Source organism: Mustelus asterias, chromosome 26, assembly GCF_964213995.1.
Source record: "Mustelus asterias chromosome 26, sMusAst1.hap1.1, whole genome shotgun sequence".
Classification (NCBI taxonomy): Eukaryota; Metazoa; Chordata; class Chondrichthyes; order Carcharhiniformes; family Triakidae; genus Mustelus; species Mustelus asterias.
In genome coordinates, this window is record NC_135826.1 from 27,674,768 (window position 1) to 27,694,404 (window position 19,637).

The window sequence follows — 19,637 nt, forward strand, 5'->3', positions numbered from 1 at the left end:
AAAATCTGCAATATGTATCGTCGTGGTCTCAATTTCAGCAAATCCACTCAAAATAATGTAAAAAGTTTCGAACCACATTGGGGAAAATTGAGACATTCTGGAAACAGTTGGCTACCTGATCACAAGCTCTTGCAGGAGCGTTCCTTCTGCATTTTCAGCAAAATAAGTCGAGTTTAGAAAACACATCGAATACTAAACAGGAAATATTTTTGTTTCCTTTGTAGTTTCCTGTTATTTTTATTTACCTGCTCATCTTTGCTCTGAACTTTCTTTTCTTCAACAAAACAATATTGTTGTTTCTTCATCAAACATTCTTTTCGACTTGTATCGCGGTCCTTTCCTCGTAACGTCAATCCTGGCCAAAATGTTGAATAAAATTATACAAGATGCTTGTCTCAAGACTAGAGGACCCGAGGGAGTTGTGGATTTAGAAAGAATAATTCTGTGAGAAGGTAACCATAAAGATTAGGTAAGCACAATCCAGAAGATGTAGCATGCATTTTGAAGAAGAAACATTTGATAAAGTTTTATATTTGTGAGACTCTTCTCAAGAAAAGGCTAAGGCATCCTATTTGTGACCATAAGCCAAGCTTCTGACACTCTCCAGTCCATTAGCAAAATTGCCTATTTGGACCTCCATAATATAGAATCATAGAATCCTACATTGCAGAATGAGACCATTCAGCCCATCAAGTCTGCACAATCCGACCCAGCCCTATCCCCATAACCCCATGCATTTACCCTAGCTAGTCGCCCTGACTCTAAGGGGCATGGCCAATCCACCTAACCCGCACATCTTTGGACTGTGGGAAGAAACCGGAGCACCCGGAGAAAATCCACACAGACACGGGGAGAACACGCAAACTCCACACAGACAGTGACCCAAGCGAAGAATCGAACCCGGGTCCCTGGCACTGTGAGGCAGCAGTACTAACCACTGTGCCACCGTGCCACACCTGTCTGTATTGTCAGTCTCCACCCATTTGTAGCTGGAACCTCATCCATACTTTTCTTACCCTCAAGCTCCTCTATTCTAATGGGTTCCCAGCTGACCTCTCCATCTTCCATATTCTATAAACCCAAGGTCATCCAAACTCTAATACTGCATCCTAATTTGCAGTGACCACCCTTGACATCAAGGCAACATTTTAACTGAGTGTGGTTTCAAGGAGCCCTAGTAAAACTGGAATCAGGGAAAACTCTCTGCTAGTTGCAGCCACATAAAGGAAGATGTTTGTGGTTGTTGGAAGTCAATCATCTCAGCTCCAGGACATCACTGCGGGAGTTCCCCAGGGTAGTGTTCTAGGCCCAACCATCTTCAACTGCTTCATCAATGACCTCTCTTCCATCATAAGGTCAGAAGTAGAGATGTTCGCTGGTGATTGCACAATGTTAGCACCATTCATGTCTCCTAGATGTTCATAGAAATCATAGAAACCCTACAGTACAGAAAGAGGCCATTCGGCCCATCGAGTCTGCACCGACCACAATCCCACCCAGGCCCTACCCCCATATCCCTATATATTTTACCCGCTAATCCCTCTAATCTACGCATCCCAGGACACTAAGGGGCAATTTTAGCATGGCCAATCAACCTAACCCGCACATCTTTGGACGGTGGGAGGAAACCAGAGCACCCGGAGGAAACCCACGCAGACACGGGGAGAATGTGCAAACTCCATACAGACAGTGACCCAAGCCGAGAATCGAACCCAGGTCCCTGGAGCTGTGAAGCAGCAGTGCTAACCACTGTGCTACCGTGCCGCCCATGTTGAAGAATGCATGTACAAATACAACAAGCCCTGGACAATATCCAGGCCTCGGCTGTCAAGTGGCAAATAACATTCATGCCACACAAATGCCAGGCAATGACCATCTCCAATAAGGGAGGATCTAAGATCACCACATGACATTCAGTGGGTTTACCATTGCTGAATCTCCCACACTTGAATGCCTGGGGGTTACCATTGACCAGAAACTGAACTGGACTAGCCATGAATTTACTGTGACTACAGAATCAGGCCAAAGGTTAGGAGTTCTGCAGCGTGTAACTCACTTTCTGACTCCCCCAAAGCCTGTCCACCATTTACAAGGCTCAAGTCAGGAGTGTGATGGAATACTCCTCCCTTGCCAGAATGAGTGCGGCTGAATGCTCAACACCATCTCAGATAAAGCAACCTGTTTGATTGCTATTCCTTCCACAAAAATTCAATTCCTCTGTCACCAACTAAAAGTGGCAACAGTGTGTACCATCTACAAGATGCACTGCAGCAACTCACCAAGGTTCCTTAGGCAGCATCTTCCAAACCCACAACCATCTAGAAGGACAGGTGCAGCAGCTACCTGGGGACACCACCACTTAGAAGTTCTGCTCCAATAAATCATCATCCTGACTCGGAAATGTATCACCATTCCTTCAGCGTTGTTGAAAATCCTGGAACTCCCCAAAAAATCCTGGCTCCCCCCCCCCCCCCAACAGCACTGTGGATATACCTATACCACATAGGCTGCAGTGGTTCACCTGTAGGGGTGGAGGGAGGGGGGGGGGGGGGTTAAACTTGTGTTAAACGAATTAACTAATTGTTTCTAATAATTTTAGTTAACTGAAAGTATGCCGTTGCTTAGGGCAGTATCTTCTTAGTAACTTGTATCCCAGATACTGGGATCATTACAGTTACCAGGAAATCTTTGAGTTTACCACTGGCATCTCTTTGTTCCCTCTTAATATGACCTTATGTAAATATATCCCAGTCTAATGAGTCAAAGACTACTTTAAGCAGGAAGCATGAATTTGACTACAAAAACTAGTGTTATGTACAAGCCCCAAGAGCTGACAAGAATGTTCTATCTTTAACCTTAATTGAAGCATAACAATTAAACTAATACATTTCGGAACTTTAGGATAGTTTGAGATTTTCTTGAAATCTGATTGAGGACATTTGCTGTTCGCTCAATTTTAAGTAACTGCTGGGATTGCCCAGAAGCTGTTCATGGATAGTTTCAGGCCCTACGGCATGGTATTGAGTAACCTAGGCCCCTTCCCAGCCACGGCGGGTTTTCCAGCAGGGCAGGTGGGTCGCCATTGATCTCTGGTGGGATCTTCCAGTCCTGCTGGTGTCAATGACCATTTATGTTGCTTGCCAGACATGTTGCTGGGGGGGGCTGGCCTTCGGAAGGACAGGAAAACCCCACTGGCAGGAAAGGCCAGAAACTCCCGGCCCTGGTCTGTCCCTTTTTTTAAGAGTAGTGCTCAATATATTCCCTGGAAAAGTCTTTGAATATAAATCACAATGATTATTGGTGGCTGGCAAGTACGAAAGTTAGTTGGAGCAGGGCAATTGTAACAACACACACAAACTAGTCGGGCTCAGCAGGAAATTATTTCCCAACTTTAAGAGGCTTTGCAGCTGTAGCAAGTTGTTATAAGTCTGGATAATATTAAACATTGAATCATAAAATCACAGAAACCCTGCAGTGCAGAAGGAGGCCATTCGGCCCATCGAGTCTGCACCGACAACAATCCCACCCCAGACCCTATCCCCGTAACCCCATGTATTTACCTGCATGTACTATGTCTTCATGTTGTATTTCAGCAGCCTGCTAGGATTGCTCATGGATTATCTTCGTACTGCTGACCAAGATATTCCAAAATTGAGACAGAAAACTCATGCAAACAATAAAACATTAGTGCCAAGAGCAAAATACTGGAAATCTAAAAGAAAGACAGGAAATGCTCAGCAGGTAAGGCAGCATCTGTGGAGGAAGAAAGCGAGTTAATCATAGAATCCCTACAGTACAGAAGGAGGCCATTCAGCCCGTTGTGTCTGTACCGACCACAATCCCACCCAGGCCCTATTCCTGTAACCCTCATTTACCCTGCTAATCCCCCTGACATTAGGGTCAATTTAGCATGGCCAATCAACCTCACCCTTTGCACATTTTTGGACTGTGGGAGGAAAGTGGAGCACTCGGAGGAAACCCACTCAGACACGAGAAGAAAGTGCAAACTCCACACAGACAGTGACCCAAGGCTGGAATTGAACCCGGGTCCCTGGAGCTGTAAGGCAGCAGTGCTAACCATTGTGCCACCGTGCCGCAGATCAATTCTGATGAAAGGTTAATTCTTATTTCTGACTCTCCAAAACGACTGCCTGACATGCTGGTCGGAATTTTCCAGCTGTTCGTGTCCCGCCACCGCTGCAAGCAAAGGCGGGGAATTTGGCGCTCAGCCAAATATCTATTTACTGCAGCGGGATCAGTGAATCCCGCGGGTGTGAACGGCCGGGAAATTCCGGCGGCTGTGTTTTTCCAGCACTTTGACTTCATTATGCAATGAAGCACCTTTGATTTTACAGTGAGGTGTGGTCTTTTTAGCAACGCAAGTGCAGATGGACAATGCTTCCTGTTTTCTACTTGATAATCACTCACTACGGTGTTTTGACTATGATACAGGTCTTCACAGCACAGAGGTCATGAGTTCAAATCCCCCAATGACAAATTGTGTGTAGTTGAATTAAATAAATCTGATAATTTGTGGGCAGGCTCTGGAACAATATGGTTGCGTTAAATGGATCCACCCTAGCCCAGTCTGATCTATGCATGCCTCCAGTTGGAATTAACACTTAATGGGCTGAATCTTTGTTCTGGGGTTGAGACGCTGATGTCAAGTGTATTTCTGGCTCCTGACCTTGAGTTTGAGACAGATGGTATAGGCAGTTTTTGATGTGCAGGGTCACTAGGCGATGGCCTAGTGGTATTATCACTAGACTATTAATCAGAAACTCAGCTAATGTTCTGGGGACCCGGGTTCGAATCCCGCCATGGCAGATGGTGGAATTTGAATTCAACAAAAAAAAATCTGGAATTAAGAATCTACTGTTGACCATAAAACCATCTGGTTCACTAATGTCCTTTCGGGAAGGAAATCTGCCATCCTTACCTGGTCTGGCCTACATGTGACTCCAGACCCACAGCAATGTGGTTGACTCTCAACTGCCCTCGGGCAACTAGAGATGGGCAATAAATGCTGGACAGCGAGCAACACCCATGTCCCACGAACGAATTTTTTAAAAATTACCCAGGATGCATGCTGACCAGCCAATAAAGGACGGTATGGTGGCACAATGGTTAGTACTGCTGCCTCACAACGCCAGGGACCCGGGTTCAATTCCCGGCTTGGGTGACTGTGTGGAGTTTGCATGTTCTCCCCATGTTTGCGTGGGTTTCCTCCGGGTGCTCTGGTTTCCTCCCCCAGTCCAGTTAGGTTGATTACAATGGAAACAAGAACTAGGGGACATAGCCTCAAAATACGGGGGAGTCAACTTAGAACAGAGTTGAGGAGGAACGTCTTCTCCCAGAGGGTAGTGAATCTTTGGAATTCTCTGCCCAATGAAGCAGTAGAAGTTACCTCGTTAAATATGTTTAAGTCACAGATAGATAGATTTTTAACCATTAAGGGAATTAAGGGTTATGGGAGCGGGTGGGTAAGTGGAACTGAACCCACTATCAGATCAGCCATGATCTTATTGAATGACGGAGCAGGCTTGAGGGGCTAGATGGCCTACTCCTGCTCCTATTTCTTATGTTCTTATTGGCCATGCTGAATTACTCCTTAGTGTCAGGGGGATTAGTCGGGTAAATATGTGGGGTTACGGGTATAGGGCCTGGGTGGGATTGTTGTCGGTGCAGGCTCGATGGGCCGAATGGCCTCCTTCTGCACTGTCGGAATTCTATGATTCTAGGTTGGGCTTCTGAGGCTGGAGGGCCAATAGAATGAAGATGGGAGCTATCAATGTTGTGGTGAAAGACAAGATTTACAGCAGGCGGAACGGGCGATTAACAATGTCAGCTCATCTCCAATGGATAACTGTCCCAAACTGCTCCAGCTCCTTAACTGAAAGGAACAAGCAGGTCTATGGCACTGAGTCCAACACTCTGAAGTCCAGAAACACTTTCCATTACAATGGATTTATTCACCACAAAACTGTAGGTGTAGAGCCAGCAGCTGACCGAAAAGGCGTGGTGGTCCTCCTCAAGAAGCAAGCCGGTCAACACAAACCAGTAACACCCTATGGAAAGATCAAGAATGGTTGTGCTACCCTGAACAGGTTACAACACATGATCCGTAAGAACAACTACCGAAAGGATCTTGGCATGGCTGCACTTTGGCATGCCAGTGCTATTCTGAAGAGTCAGAAAGCAGTTGTGGACAAGAGGAAGCACATTTGTGCTAACGAGAGTGCATAAACTTGGAAAAGATTTGACATAATCCAAAATAAAGGAGAGTTTTAAGTAAAAACGGAAGAGGCCACAGCGCCATGGTGGGGGTTAGAGACGCTAAGTGAAGCTCTGCCCCCTCCCCAGTTTGTCACTGGGAGATTGTCTTCAATCGAGCCGGGATTTGGTCTCAACGCTGGTGAGTGGGGCGAGCTGACTGGAAAATTCCTGATGGCCTTATTAGACCCACTAAGGGGGTTAATTTGCTACCCATCGCCTACAGACCTGTAACCATCACCCTGGCAAAACGGTATGTTTATAAAAGGTCTGGAAGTGGAAGCAGGCTAGAAGACTGGCATAGTGGCAGGAAATTGGAGGCAGGCCAGCTCTGGACCCACCTCACCTCCACAGCGGTTTCCACATTTGGCTCACTGTCTTTTGGTTCAACTAGGTAAGGGTGGTGGTCCTCCTCAAGAAGCAAGCGGTTCAACACAAACCAGTAACATCCTATGGAAAGATCAAGAATGGTTGTGCTACCCTGAACAGGTTACAACACATGAACCATAAGAGCAACTACCCAAAAGGATCTTGGCGTGGCTGCACTTTGGCATGCCAGTGCTATTCTGAAGAGTCAGAAAGCAGTTGTGGACAATGTTGTCCTGTAAATGTAGCTGACATCCTGCAGAAAATTTCATACTGGAGACAGTATAAAGACTGAAGATATATTCGGATATCAAAGGAATCGGGGGAATAGAGTAGGAAGATGGAGTTAAATTAGAAAATCACTAAGAATCTTATTGCGTCAGGAGAGATGCGTGAAACAATTGAATCGGATATATTGGCTGGAATTTTACCACCCCGCCCACCATGGGAGTCGGAGTGGGTGAAGGGTGGACAATGGGAAGCTCTGTTGACCTTGGGCGGGATTTTATGGTTTTGGGATGAGCGAGGCCATAAACTCCCACCCACGATGTTACATATCATCCACTTGTACTGAGCCTTTGATTGCAAATTAAAATTATTTAAAAATACATTTTATTTTTCAACATCTGAACTGGAGTAATTTCTCAAAGGCTATTTTATATTTATTATTCCAAAACTGGAAGATTAATGAGGTATCACACTAGCATGATGCTAGTCTGAAATTACCTTTAGATTGCTGCTTCTGAAAACAAATAACCGTTCTTTCCATGAGATTTTACCTTCCAAGCTGCTGTTGGATATTTGCCACCCAATATGCTAACACGGAAGGTTGTTCTTTTCCAAATCCAGAGTTCATCTGAAGGCTTTCGCAATGATCGTTCAATCCGGGGGGGAATGAGACCAATCTAATCTACCTGCTGGGACAAACGGCAAGGTAGCTGTCTTTGTCCCAACAGGTATATTTTGAGGCCGGTGTTGTGAAAGGTTAAAAAGAATAGAGAGGAGTTTGGCAGCAGGGTAAATGTTATTGTGTCGAAACTCTTGCTTTGCAGTTACTTAAAAACAACCTTTTTAGGATAGAAAGTGAAACTGAAAAAGTGATCCTCTGCCTCCACTGGCGGTAACCAAGTACCACCCCCCACCCCTTGCAGGAAAGGAAATGGAAGGGAAAGTCACCACTAGGTACATCTTGCCCACAGTACCCACCTCCAGCTCCCTTGACACCATTCTCACTAAATTGTTGCTCATTCCAGCTGCCTTGTATTGGGCTCCATGGCTGGCTGACATTATAAATCGTTCTCTCCCATCCCTTTCTTTCAGAATCATTTTCACACAGCTGATTGGCTGGGGAGTAGAAGCAATGCAATCTTTTTTTCTTGAACATTTATTTTTCCTTCCCAATCTAAGACACTGAGACCAATTGAAGTCTCCCTAGAGCTGCTGTCACTAAGACTGGCACAGTGGTTAGCACTGCTGCCTCACAGCGCCAGGGACCCGGGTTCGATTCCTGGCTTGGATCACTGTCTGTGCAGAATCTGCATGTTCTCCCCGTATCTGCGTGGGTTTCCTCCGGGTGCTCCAGTTTCCTCCCAAAGTCCGAAAGACATGCTGCTTAGCTGCATTAGCCATGCTAAATTCTCCCTCAGTGTACCCGAACAGGTGCTGGAGTGTGGCAACTAGGGGATTTTCACAGTAACTTAATTGCAGTGTTAATGTAAGCCTACTTGTGACACCAATAAATAAACTTTAAACCAACTGATTGGGAACAAACTTGAATATGTGTAGCTGAGCGATCCATTGGGGTAAAAGGGAGATTGTGCATTTGAATTACATCTTGTCATGTCTACAGGACACTCCAATAATGGGTAACAACTGGTGGATTACTTTGGAGTGAAATCATTGTTATTATATAGAGAATGCAGATAGAAAAAGTATCAATAATATATCCTACTGCAACTGATCCAATTTCTTCTTTAATATCTGCTGGTGAGTAGACATCGAGTTTCATTTAGGAACACCGATGTTTGAGGAAGGGCTTGCAACATTCACTGCTGATTTTCTGTGGCTGCTTCCTGAGCTGAGTGATTTCAGCTTTTTTCCACTTTTGTTGATGGATCTCTGGCATTTGGAATGTTTAACTTTGTATTGTTAGAATCTCTCGACTGTCTTTACAACCAGTCACCTTACTCCTACTTTCACCTCACTCTGTGCAAGTCTAATCTCAGTACAATGTTGCACCTATTTTTGAATTCTTTGTTATGGGATGTGGGCACTGCTGGCTGGACCAGCATTTATTGCCCCCATCCCTGAGAACATTGCTGTGGCTCTGGAGTCACATGTAGGCCAGACCAGCAAGGACGGCAAATTGTCATAAAGACCCACGTGGTTCACTAATGTCCTTTACGGAAGGAAAGGACATTAGTGAACCACGTGGGCCTTTACGACAATCGATAATGGTTTCATGGTCATCACCAGATTTTTAATTCCAGATTTTTATTGAATTCAAATTTCACCATTTGCAGTGGTGGGATTCGAGCCCGGGTCCCCTGAGCATCACCCTGTATCTCGGGATTACTAGTCCAGCGACAATACCACTACGCCACTGCCTCCCCAAAGTCACTGGACTAATATTGTTATTAACATCCATAATCCCCCATCCTCAGCTGCTCATGAAATCATAGCTTCAGTCTATACTTTTTGTTTACCAGTATAGTTAAAAACATATTTCCTATTTTTGATCATGTGGACAATTGTGAAATCTCTGACGTATTTTAGAACTTAAATTGTTAGAATTTCACTAAATAGAATATGTAAAAAAAGATCAATGTCAGGAGTAACTAAAGTAAAGGCATATGACTTGGTATCATGCATTGCTTTACTAATTGCACAAGGGATATTTGTACTCTGGAACAAAACTGTCTTAGTTGAAAATATGTTTGCTGTGGAAATATTGAACTATTTCTAACAAGAAGCTATCGTCTCAAATTTGCTCTCAAGCCTGTAACGTCGAAGAACAAACAACCATGTTCGTCATATCCGAGACTTACAGTCTTTCCAAATCTAAAGGATTAAAAGCGTGGTGACTTTCTTAATGTCATGTTCTAGTTTTATAACTCAAAATTTATCTGCATAATGACAGTGTACCCCTTAAAATCGACCCAAGCTAAAGGTGTGTGGTATTGCATTATTACCGCGCTATTGCTCTTGTTGCCTTCTGCTTGTGGCAAAGGCGCAAATAATATTTCCATATAATTATGAAGTCTGCAGGCAGAGGAGGGAAGTTTTCATAGACTCTGGGCTTGGACTTTAAAGTTCACTGTAAAATGGATTCCGGTGCACGCACCAGAGTGTACATATTTCCTTGTAAATATGATGTTAAAGCTTGTTTATTATTGTCACAAGTAGCCTTACATTAACACTGCAATGAAGTTACTGTGAAAATCCCCTAGTCGCCACACTTAGGTGCCTGTTCGGGCACACTGAGGGAGAATTTAGCATGGCCAATGCACCTAACCAGCATGTTTTTCAAACTGTGGGAGGAAACCAGCGCACCTGGGGGAAACCCACGTAGATATGGGGAGAACGTGTCAGACAATGACCCAAGCCAGGAATTGAACCTGAGACCCTGGTGCTGTGAGGCAGCAGTGCTAACTACTGTGCCACCCCAGTAGATGGGTCCACAAGCTATGGTCATTCCGAGGCAGTAGGTTGTATATTTTTCCTCACTTATGGCATCTATATTGCATGGGACCTGCGGCTTGAATTCGGCGGCTAAATAATTCATAGCTGTTTATTTCAGATCTATGGAAAATTAGGATATTACCAGTTTGTGACCTCCTGAATAAAGGGCAAGGAGTGACTCAGTGTAATTTCCCTGGGAGCATTCGGAGATGCAGAAAAAATAATTCCCTTTTTGAAAATGTTTGCTTGATTTGTTGCTAGGTTTAATTCATTCATAAGTGTCTAAGAAATCTCTACATAATTGACTTCTTTTTCTTTTGTGTTCTCGTTTCAGCCCAAATAGAAGTGATACCATGTAAAATCTGTGGAGATAAATCTTCAGGAATCCACTATGGAGTCATCACTTGTGAAGGATGTAAAGTAAGTGATACCAAAGTGTACATTTAATTCCTTCTAATTTATTAGTGTCCCTTCCTCACCACTTCTCTGTTCAGTTCTTTTAGTCAGGAGGGAGGATGCAAACCAGGCGGAGCCTTAAAATGAGAGTTGCAGTGGGTGACAATTGTACCTGTTCCTTTTGGGAAAAGTCATCTGATTAGATCCATTCCCCTGCCCTTTCCCCATATCTTTTCAGATTGTTTCCCATTTGCCATTTAAAAGCCAAGATGGTTTCTGATCCCACCACTATGCACCTTCCACGCACTCCCATTGCAAAGAAATTCACTTCAAAATCTCCTTGAATGCTATGTGGCAGCTTTCCCTTCATACTGTCTAGTTTGGGAACACAAGAATAATATTTAATCAGCTTTATCTTAGCAAAGTGTCTCGTAATTTTAAGCATCTCTGAGAGAAGATCTAATATTCTACGTTCTAATGCAAAGATTCCATTCTTTTGTCTTTTCTCATTTCTGATATTATAGTGAATCCTTTCCGGGCTGTACATGGCGTAAGCATCCTTTCTAAAGTAACATCATCAATCGGCTACAATATTAAAGCTGTGCCAAGACTAATGACGAGTATAGAGTTCGTATTATTTTGTTTGTATGCTATGTCCCTGTTTATGAAATCTAGGATTCCATATCAGCTTATTAACCTGTCCTCCCACTGTAAAGTCTCTGTGTTCCTCTTACATATCAGGACATTGACTTTTTTTTTCGTTCATTCACTAGATGAAGGCGTCGCTGGCTGGGCATACATTTATTGCCCATCCCTAATTGCCCTTGAGAAGGTGGTAGCGAGCTGCCTTCTTGAACCGCTGCAGTCCCTGTGGCATAGGTACACCCACAATGCTGCTGGGGAGAGAGTTCTAGGACTTTGACCCAGTGATAATGAGGGAACGGTGATATATTTCCAAGTCAGGATGGTGAGTGGCTTGGAGGGAACTTGCAGCTGCTGGTGTTCCCAGGTATCTGATGCCCTTGTCCTTCTAGATGATAGCGGTCATGGGCCAGTAACAGTTTGCCATTTAAATGTGGAAACAGAAGGGATACAAACATTACAAACAAGGAGTAGGCCATTCAGCCCCTCGAGCCTGCTCTGCCATTTAATAAGATCATGGCTGCTCTGATAACAGCCTCAAATCTGCATCCCGCTTACCCCCAATTTAAAAAGATAACTTAACCGTAGCAATGGTGTGCATCAGCTTGCAATCTTCTGATGTTGCTGCACCTCCTGACCACTTTATAAACTTCTTTCTTATTCTTGCTGCTTTTATGATTTTGTGAGTGATGTGAGATTTGTGTCATTCAAGAGGAAAGAAACTATTTGGTGTTCAGAACAGACCATTATTTTCTCCCATTCAGTCTTGAATTTCTCTCTGGAACAAAAGTAATGGAGGTTTGCTGCAATGTATTGCACAGTCTCGAGACTGAAGATAACAATCTGTATTGACTTTTAGCTTAGGGAAGCCCCTCAGTCTCCGTGACCAGTCGTGCTTATGACTGTGTATTAGGGTGAAATTGCTCAATGAATGCCAAGTTACAGGTAGTGTGTGATGTGGAGTCGTTGCTGCTGGGAAGTAGCGACTGCCGTAACCAATAGCTTTCATCCTTTTTCTCAATGCAATACAAAATATGAAAGTCGATTCTGCAGTCTAACCACAAACCGAGACGGGTACAGTTTACTTACCTGTAGTTAGTATAGATGGAATTTGCCAAAAAGAATCTTCCGATCTGTTTTATGCGATTCACTCTGATTTAAGTTGCTGAACCACAGCCGGATGACGGATAATTTGTACCATCCATACGTATTGGGTAGCACAGTGGTTAAGACTGCTGCCTCACAGCGCCAGGGACCCGGGTTCAATTCCCGGCTTGGGTTACTTTGGTTTCCTTCAGGTGCTCCGGTTCCCTCCCACAGTCCGAAAGACATGCTGGTGAGGTGCATTGGCCATGCTAAGTTCTCCCTCAGTGTACCTGAACAGGCACCAGATGCTGGCGACCAGAGGATTGTCACAGTAATTTCATTACAGTGTTAATGTAAGCCTACTTGTGACACTAACCTAAAACTGGATTGTGTGAGGACCCAAAATGAATAGGGTTGCTTCCCCATTACAACGTGCATTGAGCTTCTGGTGGTTTGGGCCACTTAATAAGATCATGGCTGTTCTGCTAACAACCTCAGATCTGCATCCCGCTTACCCCCAGTTTAAAAAGGTAACTTAACCTTTACAATTGTGTGCATCAGCCTGCAATCTTCTGATGTTGCTATACCTCCTGACCACTTTATAAATATCTTTCGTATTCTTGCTGCTTTTATGATTTTGTGAGTGATGTGAGATTTGTGTCATTTGAAAGGAGAGAAACTATTTGGCATTACGGAACAGACCATTATTTTCTCCCATTCAGTCTTGAATTTTTTTCTGGAACAAAACTAATGGAGGTTTGCTGCAATGTATTGTACACTTTCGAAACTGTGGGCTTGAAGATTCTCAGACCTTGTGTAGTTCTATACAGTAGTTAAGATTCTGAGTTGTCAGACATTATTTAATCTTGACTTTTACTTCCGTTTATTCTGAATCATGGGAAAATAATTGATAAATATCTACAATGACATGTCTTGTAAAGTTTAGTTGTGCACATGGTTTCAGACAGAGAATCTGTCAGGAGACAAAAAAGGGACTTGCATTCACATAGCGCCTTTCATGATGATCGGCCATTGTAATGAAGTGCTTCACAGCCAATAAGGTGCTTTTGAAGTGTGCTCACTGTTGTGTGTTGAAAGCGCAGCAGCCAATTTGCGCACAGCAAGCCCCCACTCAAGGCAAAGTGGTAATAGCCAGTATTGGTGATGTTGTTTGAGGGATATATATATATATGTCAAGACACCTGTTCTTCTTCGAATTAGTGTCTTGGGATCTTTCTGTCCACCAGAAAGGACAGGTGGAGCCTCGGTTTAGTATCTCACCTGAAAGTCAGCACCTCTGACAATGCAGCGCTCCCTCAGTACTGCAGTGGACTACCATCCTTGATTCTGTTTTGTCTGGTCCCAGAGCAAGGCTTGAACCCACAACCATCTACAAGGCTGAGAGTGCCACCAACTGCACCACAGCTGACACACAACAGGCCACAGTTGTTGGCAGAAATTCTGCCCAGCCACTCCACGTTCATTGTATTCTGCTAAAATTTCATCACTGTACCACAAAATTTATAATTTATGTTTAGCATGGAACAAGCTACAACCTTCTTCACCATACCCGAACGTAGTCTGGAACACCAACCGCAATAACCAATGCTGGCTCTCATCATTATGACAAGTGTTATTTATTTTAAGTTGACACTATTCATTCTTACAGCCAGCACTACTAAATTCCTTGGTTGTGAAGTACAGCTTCTTTAGTGGCTTACATTAGCCAGAACTGTATTTCATTTTGATGTTTATTACTGATATTCCAAAGCTGCTGGGCTGGCCTCCCATTTACATCCCTTGTAAACTTAAGCATATCCAAAACCCTACTGCCTCTAACTCATAGAGTCATAGAGGCTTACAGCATGGAAACAAGACCTTTGGCCCAACTTGTCCATGCCACCCAGTTTTTACCACTGAGCTAGTCCCAATTGCCCGCATTTGGCTCATATCCCTTGAAACCCACCTTAACCATGTAACTGTCTAATGCTTGAAAAAGACAAAATTGTACCCACCTCTACTACTTCCTCTGGCAGCTCATTCCACACACTCACCACCCTCTGTGTGAAAGAATTGCCCCCCTGGACTCTTTTTTTTGTATCACTCCCCTCTCACCTTAAACCTGTGCCCTCTAGTTTTAGATTCCCCTACCTTTGGGAAAAGATGTTGACTATCTACCTTATCTATGCCCCTCATTATTTTATAGACATCTATAAGGTCACCCCTAATCCTTCTATGCTCCAGGGAAAAAAGTCCCAGTCTATCCCACCTATCCTTATAACTCAAACCATCAAGTCCCGGTAGCATCCTAGTAAATCTTTTCTGCACTCTTTCTAGTTTAATAATATCCTTTCTATAATAGGATGACCAGAACTGTACACAGTATTCCAAGTGTGGCCTTACCAATATCTTGTACAACTTCAACAAGACGTCCCAACTCCTGTATTCAATGTTCTGACCAATGAAACCAAACGTGCGAATGCCTTCTTCACCATGCTGTCCACCTGTGACTCACTTTCAAGGAGATATGAACCTGTACTCCTAGATCACTTTGTTCTATAACTTTCCCCAATGCCCTACCATTGACTGAGTAAGCCCTGTGCCGATTCAATCGATCAAACTGCATCACCTCACATTTATCTAAATTAAACTCCACCTGCCATTCGTCAGCCCACTGGCCCAATTGATCAAGATCCCTTTGCAATCCTAGATAACCTTCTTCACTGTCCACGATGCCACCAATCTTGGTGTCATCTGCAAGCTTACTAACCATGCCTCCTATATTCTCATCCAAATCATTTATATAAATGATAAATAACAGTGGACCCAGCACCGATCCCTGAGGCACACTGTTGGTCACAGGCGTCCAGTTTGAAAAACAACCCTCTACAACCACCCTCTGGTTTGTGTCAAGAAGCCAATTTTGTATCCAGTTGGCTGCCTCACCCTGGATTCCTGTGAGATTTAACCTTATGGAACAATCTACCATGCAGTACCTTGTCAAAGGCCTTGCTAAAGTCCATAGGGACAACATCAACTGCACGGCCCTCATCAACCTTCTTGGTTACCCCTTCAAAAAACTCAATCAAATTTGTGAGACATGATTTTCCACTCACAAAGCCATGCTGACCGTCCCTAATCAGTCCTTGCCTCTCTAAATGCTGTAGATCCTGTCTCTCAGAATACCTTCCAACAACTTACCCACTACAGACATTAAGTTCATCGGTCTGTAGTTCCCAGGCTTTTCCCTGCAGCCCTTCTTAAACACAGCACAACATTTGCTGCCCTCCAACCTTCAGGCACCTCACCTGTGGCGGTTGACTAGCTCACAGCAAGTTCTTCTTCCTGGTGACCTAATTTGGTTCCCAATCTGGCAATGCCCTGATTTTTAAAGTTCTCTTTCCTGCTCTCGGAATTCTCTGTGGCCTTGTTTTTTCTTTTCTCTGTAACCTCCCGCTACCCTCTGAGATCTCCGGTTAAGAATAGCCACATCAAAGCCTCTCACAGTGACAAATAATGCACGGAAGCAGGAGTTCACAAGAAGAGGAATGAGTGAAAATATCGTAAAGAAAAAGATCATTCTTGCAAAAATACCGCATTATAAAGAGAACGTGACAATAATGTAGCGCCTATAATATCCTCAAGATGTTCCAAAATGAACTGTCAGAACATCAAGGATGTCTATATTTACCCGACCTAAGAAGCAACATCTTCAGGGAAGGTGACGTAGAGATTGACATCTGTGCAAGAATTGGCAAAGTAGCATTTGTCTTCCAGGGCTCTGTATAGTCAGGGCATCCAACACCATCAATGCAACTGTTGGGTCCTTTCCATTCCTTTGAACAGACGAGGGGACAGCACTGATACGGGGTTTTTAAAAAAATTTTTTTTTATTAAACTGAATTTAAGAAAATTAACATGACAAAGCCAGCATTGTTAGCACAGTGGTTAGCACTGCTGCTTCACAGCGCCAGGGACTCATGTTCGATTCCTGGCTTGGGTCACTGCCTGTGTGGAGTTTGCATGTTCTCCCCTTGCCTGCGTGGGTTTCCTCCGGATGCTCCGGTTTCCTCCCACATTCTGAAAGACGTGCTGGTTAGGTGCATTGACCCGAACAGGCACCGGACTGTGGCGACTAGGGGAGTTTCACAGTAACTTAATTTCAGTGTTAATGTAGGCCTTACTTGTAACTAATAAATAAACTTCACTTTAAAAAAAAATGAAAAGAAAAAGAAAAGCAAACTTGGGTCTGGTGTTTACTGCCAGCTCCGTACTGAGACTTGAACAGGATCTCGGAAAATAAACTGAAAACTGAACACACAGTTCCAAATTATACTTACTATACTTCAATTCTTATCATGTTATTGGAAATGTTTTTTGCAGTCTATCTCTATCTAGAGAAAACAATTCTTGCAGCTGCTGTTGTTTGCCTGAATTGTGTACTCTTCAGGAATGCAGTTAATTTTCAGCTAATCTTTAGCCTTCTGAGTTTTAAAATGTAGTCAAGTTAGCAGTCAATTTTTTAACTTTAGCAGAGTTAGTTACTTAGGCAGAAATATCTTAAAATGAAGTCTTTGCATAGACTGAAGCAAACAGGGCTAAGCACACACAGGGTCCCTCAGCAGGCATGAAGCTGTGACTACATTTTCAAAGTAGCACCACCTGCAGTTTATGCCAGACGTGGAAATGAACAGGAAGAATGTCAGATAAGTTGGATGTCTTTCATTATTGCTGCCAACATTGGATCGTGGGCTTTGTATGGAGAGACAACATCACCTACGAGAAGCGCGACAGAGAACTGGGCATAAGCACCACTGGGACACTGTAACCAAGGTAACACCAAGACTGGCAGGACATGATCTTTGCTTTTTGGACGCATGCCCTCAGCAGATTGGCAGTAGAATGAACACCGCCATTTGGGAAAAGAAGACTGGGCTGGCCAAAGAGGACCTAGCAAGATACATTTCAGGAGGACCTTCAAGAGCTGGATATCACCTGAGCTGGAGCGATAATGCGTTAGTAGAACCATAGAACCATAGAAAATTACAGCTCAGAAACAGGCCTTTTGGCCCTTCTTGTCTGTGCCGAACCATTTTATGCCTAGTCCCACTGACCTGCACTTGGACCATATCCCTCCACACCCCTCTCATCCATGAACCCGTCCAAGTTTTTCTTAAATGTTAAAAGTGACCCCGCATTTACCACTTTATCCGGCAGCTCATTCCACACTCCCACCACTCTCTGCGTGAAGAAGCCCCCCCTAATATTCCCTTTAAACTTTTCTCCTTTCACCCTTAACCCATGCCCTCTGGTTTTTTTCTCCCCTAGCCTCAGCGGAAAAAGCCTGCTTGCATTCACTCTATCTATACCCATCAAAATCTTATACACCTCTATCAAGTCTCCCCTCAATCTTCTACGCTCCAGGGAATAAAGTCCCAACCTATTCAATCTCTCTCTGTAACTCAGCTTCTCAAGCCCCGGCAACATCCTTGTGAACCTTCTCTGCACTCTTTCAATCTTATTTACATCCTTCCTGTAACTAGGTGACCAAAACTGTACACAATACTCCAAATTCGGCCTCACCAATGCCTTATATAACCTTACCATAACACTCCAACTTTTATACTCGATAGTCTTGTTCATTGTCCCACACTGGACCACAGGATCAAAGTCTAAGATCCCATTGCCTAAGCTGTCCATGATTTGCAAGTTTAATTTTACATTTGAACTTCACTTCACTGTAAAGTAGGTATTTAATCAATAAATGGGAAAAGGCATGCGTAGTTTATCAATCAGTGTCAACTGCTTGTTCCGAGCTGTGGGATACCTGCTATTTCTTGGCAGGTCTAATGCTGCAAGGCAATGGAAATGCTGCAATGCTTTCACAAATTGACACTCTTAGTCACAGCCGTGTCAGGTTTTTTTTTAAAAAAAACTTGTTTTCTGAACCAGGGTTTCTTCAGGCGAAGCCAACAGAATAACGCTGCGTACTCGTGCCCACGCCAGAGGAATTGCTTGATTGATCGGACAAATCGCAATCGGTGCCAGCACTGCCGATTGCAGAAGTGTCTTACTCTTGGAATGTCACGTGATGGTAAGAGAAAACTGGAACTGGCTTAGCCGGTCTGTCTTTTTCGCAAATCACCTCCTGCTCAATGTTGTTACTTCACCTTTCTGTGTTATGCATTGTGTGTGCGCTTTACAAATTATCCACATCTAGGAAACTAAATTGGCCTTGCTTCAAGTAGTTTGTTGATTTTGGACCAAGAACAGACCCCAGGTCCAACAAGCTGTTCAACTGATTCACGTTGGGAAACATTCACTGGCAGCACTTCAGTGAGAAGCTGGCTCCGTTCTGGCATTCGTATTGGCTCAGGGTGTCCTGTGAGACAGACAGTCAAATTTCAAATTACATCACATTGGGTTTGTACGTGTCCCGATCTGCTAGTATAAATTCCACGCATTAAACCCAAATAAACATATTGCTGGCCAAACTATAAATTTTATGTATTTATTCAGGGGGAGGCGATGGCCTTGTGATATTATTGCAAGAGTATTAATCCAGAAACTCAACTAATGCTCTGGGGACCCGGGTTCGAATCCCACCATGACAGCTGGTGGAATTTGAATTCAATAAAAAATATCTGGAATTAAGAATATACTGATGATCATGAAACCATTGTTGATTGTCGGAAAAACCCATCTGGTTCACTAATGTCCTTCAGGGAAGGAAATCTGCCATCCATACCTGGTCTGGCCTACATGTGACTCCAGAGCCACAGCAATGTGGTTGACTCTCAACTGCCCTCCAAGGGCAACTAGGGATGGGCAATAAATGCTGGCCAGACCGCAACCACCAGATTTTTTTTTAATTAAAAAATTTTTTTTTAAATTCCAAGGCACAAAGCCAATCGTCCCAGTTTCCGGTTCATCCTCCTAGATCCAGGCTTTAATGTGTTGCCCAATTATCTTTATTTTTAATAAATGACACTTGAAGCCTATCCCTCCATCATCAATTTCACCTCCAGGCACCAGCACGTTTTAGAAGTTTCTCCAATTTGACTTTTCTTTACTGCTTCCGTTGAGCGAGCGATTGACTGGACTGTAGTCCCAAAGACATCCAAATTGGTTATTTTTATCTCCAGTTTACAGAAACCCCGAGCATCATCATTATACAAGCAGTCCTTTTCTTG

General features: G+C 43.7%; 1 protein-coding gene and 1 pseudogene across 1 annotated transcript in view; both read left to right on the top strand.

Moving 5' to 3' along the window:
* Positions 1–19,637, top strand: part of LOC144479736 (nuclear receptor ROR-beta-like) — a 91,805-nt gene that overhangs the window by 48,459 nt on the left and 23,709 nt on the right. The window contains exons 2-3 of the mRNA XM_078198767.1: positions 10,655–10,740; positions 18,397–18,538. Coding sequence (XP_078054893.1) covers positions 10,655–10,740; positions 18,397–18,538 — 228 coding nt within the window. The remainder of the gene's footprint in view (positions 1–10,654; positions 10,741–18,396; positions 18,539–19,637) is intronic.
* LOC144479735 (large ribosomal subunit protein eL28 pseudogene) lies at positions 5,842–6,246 on the top strand (annotated as a pseudogene).